General features: G+C 44.9%; 1 protein-coding gene across 1 annotated transcript; it reads right to left on the bottom strand.

Annotated features, from left to right (window-relative positions):
- Positions 1 to 389: 389 nt before the first annotated feature.
- LOC311266087 (somatostatin receptor type 5) lies at positions 390 to 3309 on the bottom strand (the record flags this gene model as incomplete). The annotated part of the gene is made up of 2 exons (XM_084368271.1): positions 390 to 1128; positions 2903 to 3309. The coding sequence occupies 2 exons, from the start codon at positions 3307 to 3309 to the stop codon at positions 390 to 392; spliced, it is 1146 nt and encodes a 381-aa protein (XP_084224397.1).
- Positions 3310 to 4822: the final 1513 nt, after the last annotated feature.

Below are 4822 nucleotides of genomic sequence, written 5' to 3'. Positions count from 1 at the left end.
GATAATGTGCTCTTTGATATTAAGAAAAACTCTTTTGTTCTGCCCTAAAATCTTCTCCTAAATGGTTTTGGATTGGAGGCGCTCCTCCTCTGCAGGGCCGGTGAGTTGCTGAGTGATTTAGGAATTGTGATGAGGGTTATAAACCTTGTGTTTTTTATGGCACATAATACGTTCTGTTTATGATACAGTCATCTGTCTGAGAGGCTCACACACTGTTGCCTGGAGCCTTTTTATACATTTACTGCTTTGTGCAAAAGCAAAGCTCATGTGGCAATGACTGCATAGGTAGTGAAACAAGTACCTGTGACTCATATGTTTAGATGTACAGTGCTCTGTGTGATAGCAAATATAAATAATATGTCATGGGGATATGTTGTGTGTGTTAAACTTTACTGAGTCAGTGTGCGTGTCAGGGTTTGGTGAGTGGGTGACTGTACAGGAGGCTGTGGGTGAGGCAGGTGTGGGTGAGGCAGGTGTGAGGGGGGAGCAGGGGCGATACGCCAGGGCTGCACTGCTTTTCTGCCCAGGTGCTTTTGAAAAAAGGAAGGCAGCAGAGCTCGGAGCTGGCGCACAGCTGGACGTGACAACAGGAAGTACAAAGGAGGGTTCCAGCATGGAGCCAGACACACCAACAAAATGGCCGTCAGGGACGCCACCTCCCACAGCAGGGACACCATCGTCTCGGTGCCCACACTGGGCCCAGGCGAGGTGGCTGTCACATACGGTGGAGACAAAGTAGAAGACAGCTCATGCCCAATTCTGTTTATGGGAGAAGCTGCTGAGCTAACATGAGGGGACATAACATTGACAAACTCAAGTGCATAATACGGCAGCCAGCTAATTGCAAACACCAGCGTTGAACCAATCAGCAGAGCGGTAGCCTTCTTGTTGCGCCTGTCGGCGGCCAGAGTGCCCCTGCAGCTGTGGAGGTGAGAGATGATGAGGCCACAGTTGACGGCGATACAGAGGAGAGGGGCCACGTAGTAGAGCAGGAACGCAGGAACAAGGAAGAACAGCCACTCGTCTCGGCCCACTGACCACGTGCAACCCCCATCGAAGTCGATGTAGGTGACCTTGGGTAACGCCATGGTTACGGAGACCAGCCAAATGGCCACAACCGTGCATAACCTGTGGAAGAGGAAGACAGGGCACTGGTTTGTTTGTGGTGCAGGAGGATCAAAAAATAGGTGTCACACATGGGTCTGATGGGAAAGAAAAACAGTTTGATTTTATGGTATTACCTGACAACTCCAACGTTAATCTATGATGTCTGCATTGTCCAGTGACATATAAGAATGCTCATGGTTTCTTGGGGTTTTCTGCTGTGTGAGCTGCTTTATGTTTGAATGATTTGTTTAATCTTCACTGCCTCTGGGCTGTATTTAAGTAACTGATTTCAATTCACATTAAGTTCTGACAATAGATTAGATTAAAGGATCGCTGAAGCAACTTCAAGAGATTGATGTCTTGTTTATTGTGTCTCACAGTCATATTTATGAAGCCATTGTGTGTAGAATTTGAAAATGTGCTAATTTGTTGCCCCTCTGCATTAGTATCAGACGACACTGACAGACAGTAATGCCTGCCACATTTTTCTTCAAACACAAGGAATCAGGAAAAAATGTGAAAGATACTGTAATCACAGAAAAATTATACATGATGTATATTTAAAACCCATATTTATTAGTTTTTAGGCCACAACAATCACATATTATCAACTTATAAAGTTCATGGTGAATGTCAGTGGTGGACTCAGGTTGTTTGTTGGGCAGGGGCGAAGAAAATAAAAAGGGCACCACATGTATGGGGGGGCACCAGCGCACATTCTGTCCACTTTTGTTACCTTCAGACAGTGTCAGGCTTTGCTGTGTCCCTCTGGTTCCAGTCTTTTCCAGGAGATGTAGCTTCATATGTACATATGTGACAGATATGAGAGTGGTACCGATCTAATTATCAAACTCTTAGCGTATTTTCCCAAGATGTTGAACTATTGCTTTAAAAATGTTTTTGAGTGTCTGATCAATTTATATTTTACAAACCTAATTTATAAGATTTCAAAGTGGCTGCAGTGAAATGTGATATATTTTTCATCCTGAAGTTGCCTTTTTGCACGACCGCGTAGACAAACATCAGCATTTGTTTGGTTCTTTAGCTGCTAAAATGCTCCAGGTTCATTGGCTGGGTTCTGTTGGGTTTATCAGAGCTAAATGGATCTAAATCAGTATGCTCATTGCATTCATCAATATGAGCCTTTCAGTCATTTCATCAGTTAAAATACTGAATAGTTTTAAAGAACAGTTTCACACATAAAGGTCTTGCCATCGTACTCCCCACTGAAAACAGTTGGAGCTGCAGGAAATCTGACATTTAACCTGACAAGACTTAATGTCAACGGTTCACGATTAAGTTCAAAAGAGAAAAAAAATCTGGGAGTGTTAAAAGTGAAAAGTGAGCCCCTCATCTGTGCCTGAGGCTGCGGCTCAAGGCTACAGCCTCAGTTACCAACATAACACACACACACCTGAATTTCAATCAAGCTGCTGCTGGTGAGTTGGGTCATGGTCGAGGCAGGCGTCAGTTTGACAGGGAAGAATAATCATGGACTAAAAAAGACATTATCTCTGATTCTGCTTCATCAATATTAATCCTTTTTCAAAAAAGATTATACATCATGAGTCCTGGGAGGGCACAGTTGAATCAGTGGAGTACTCTTTTAAAGTACAAAGTTGTCAGCCCCAAGCCCAATGTACGGAGCCCGGGAGGTGACATGGATGTGTTTTTTTACTAATGTTCCTACTGGAGACATAAAACATTTCAAACATGCCACAAAACTGAGGCTAATCCTTTAAAAAAGGGCTGTTAATTTCCTATAATAGCCTGGCACATGCAAAGTAATACTCACACTTGTATCATGCTAGCTGGCGGTCTCGTCCGCGGTGCAACGATGCGATACCTCAGCACCGACAGCGCCGCCAGGCTGAAGATCTCCGCTCCCACCGTCACTGAAGTCATGAAGCCCAGGAGGACGCAGGTCCCGCCGCCAAGCTGCCAGTCCTGGAAGCTGGCACTCAGAAGGACGCAGGGCAGCGTGAGCAGGGCGCCCAGGTCCGCCAGGCTGAGGTTGAGGAGCAGGAGGGAGCTCGGCTTGGAGCGACTGCGAGGGTTCCTCACCAGCACCAGCCACAGCAGGAGGTGACCTCCGACCCCGACCACGAGAGAGATCAGGCTGACCAAGGGGAGGACCACGGTGAAGGCGATGATGGTGTTGGTGGACACCATGTTGAAGAGGAGGTTGACTATGGCAGGCATGGTGCAGGCGAGGCTGTGGGTGAGACACAATATCACGGGGATGAGGGCAGATTTAAAGAAAGAGAAAATGGTGCTTCAAAAAAACAAATTGGAGCAATTCTACAAAATAGGATTGCGGCTGAGGAGGGAAACGCCAGATGAAGGGAATGAAGCACTGAAGGTGACACGGGGGTCGAGAGGAGAGAAAAAAACAATGTGAGAAACTGCAAATGAGATGAGACAGCAGCAGCACAGCGCTGATGAGAAAGAGAACGAGCAGTAGAGAATATTTAGAGGTGAGAATTGCCAACAAGTGTGACAGCGAGGTAGACGAAATCAGAAATATAGAGTGAATGCAGAATGATTATAGTTTTGAAAACTCATTTAAATAATGAGCCGTCTCCATGTATTATTCATGTTTATAATAGTCGTCGCTCCGCGGGCCCCAAATCACCTGTAATTCAGAGCTCACCAGGCTCCTCCTGCCACCGACAGGCCTGACGAGTCCCCCTCTTCACTCTCAGGAGGATTTAGCAACAAACACTTGATGACATCAGCGAGTCGACTGCGTCGTGTCAGAAACTCACCTTGCACACGGCACGGACAGAAGACGGGAGCTTGACAAACAACACACAGACAGTTGACCAGAGTGAAGCCCTGCAAGTAAACCAACCATTTATCCCCATAAAGTAAACACGCTATTCATTAGGTGACTTGGCATCCTATGCTCTGACATTAACGAAGGATTTCTGAATGATTGATTTTACATCAATGCCTGAGCAGAGTGTCCAACATTTGCCTTAATCCTTCAACCTCAAATGCACAAACAGGAGAATACCACTAAGTTTCAGCAGTGTCACGGCGGCTCCGCTGATCGATTCAGCTCGTCGCTATGAGCGTCCCAGAGGAACATCCTCCACCAAACAAACCACAACACTTTGAAGACGGATTAAACCAAAGGCTCTTTAAAACACCCAGGGAGACGTCTCCTGAGACACGTCGGCATTAAAACGTCTTGAATCCCATACAATATCCAACTTTGACACATTTTGTTAAACCTCATGAATACTATATAAGCTTAGACAGCCACGCAGTGTTTGCCAGTTGAACACTTAAAATGTGAAGCAGTGGCAGCAGGATGTAACCTGGTGTAAAGAGAGTGACCGGTAACCAGTATCAATGAGATAGAATTGCACTGGATTACATGCATGCTTCATTTTCTGTAAATCTGCTCAGGTTCAGGTAGATAATCCAAATCCAGAGGGGCTTTACCTGCAGACTTCACCGTTACTATTAAAATCTCCTACATGGAGACATAATTACATAATGTAAACTAATTGAATAGCAGGAAAAGGCTGATAATAGATTAAGAGATAAACAATAATAAATGATATCGAAATGACTTTAAGGAATTCATTAATCTTAAATTTTGAAAGAGGTGCTCAAAGTTACAAATCATCACTTAGTGTTGTAGGCACTAACAGCAATACCATAGTATACATTTTGATAACTACTTGTAACTCATTATGCAGAA

Source organism: Pagrus pagrus, assembly GCF_965226575.1.
Source record: "Pagrus pagrus genome assembly, chromosome: 12".
NCBI classification, from domain to species: Eukaryota; Metazoa; Chordata; class Actinopteri; order Spariformes; family Sparidae; genus Pagrus; species Pagrus pagrus.
Note: the sequence above shows the minus strand (reverse complement) of the source record. Positions and strands in the feature narration are given on the sequence as shown.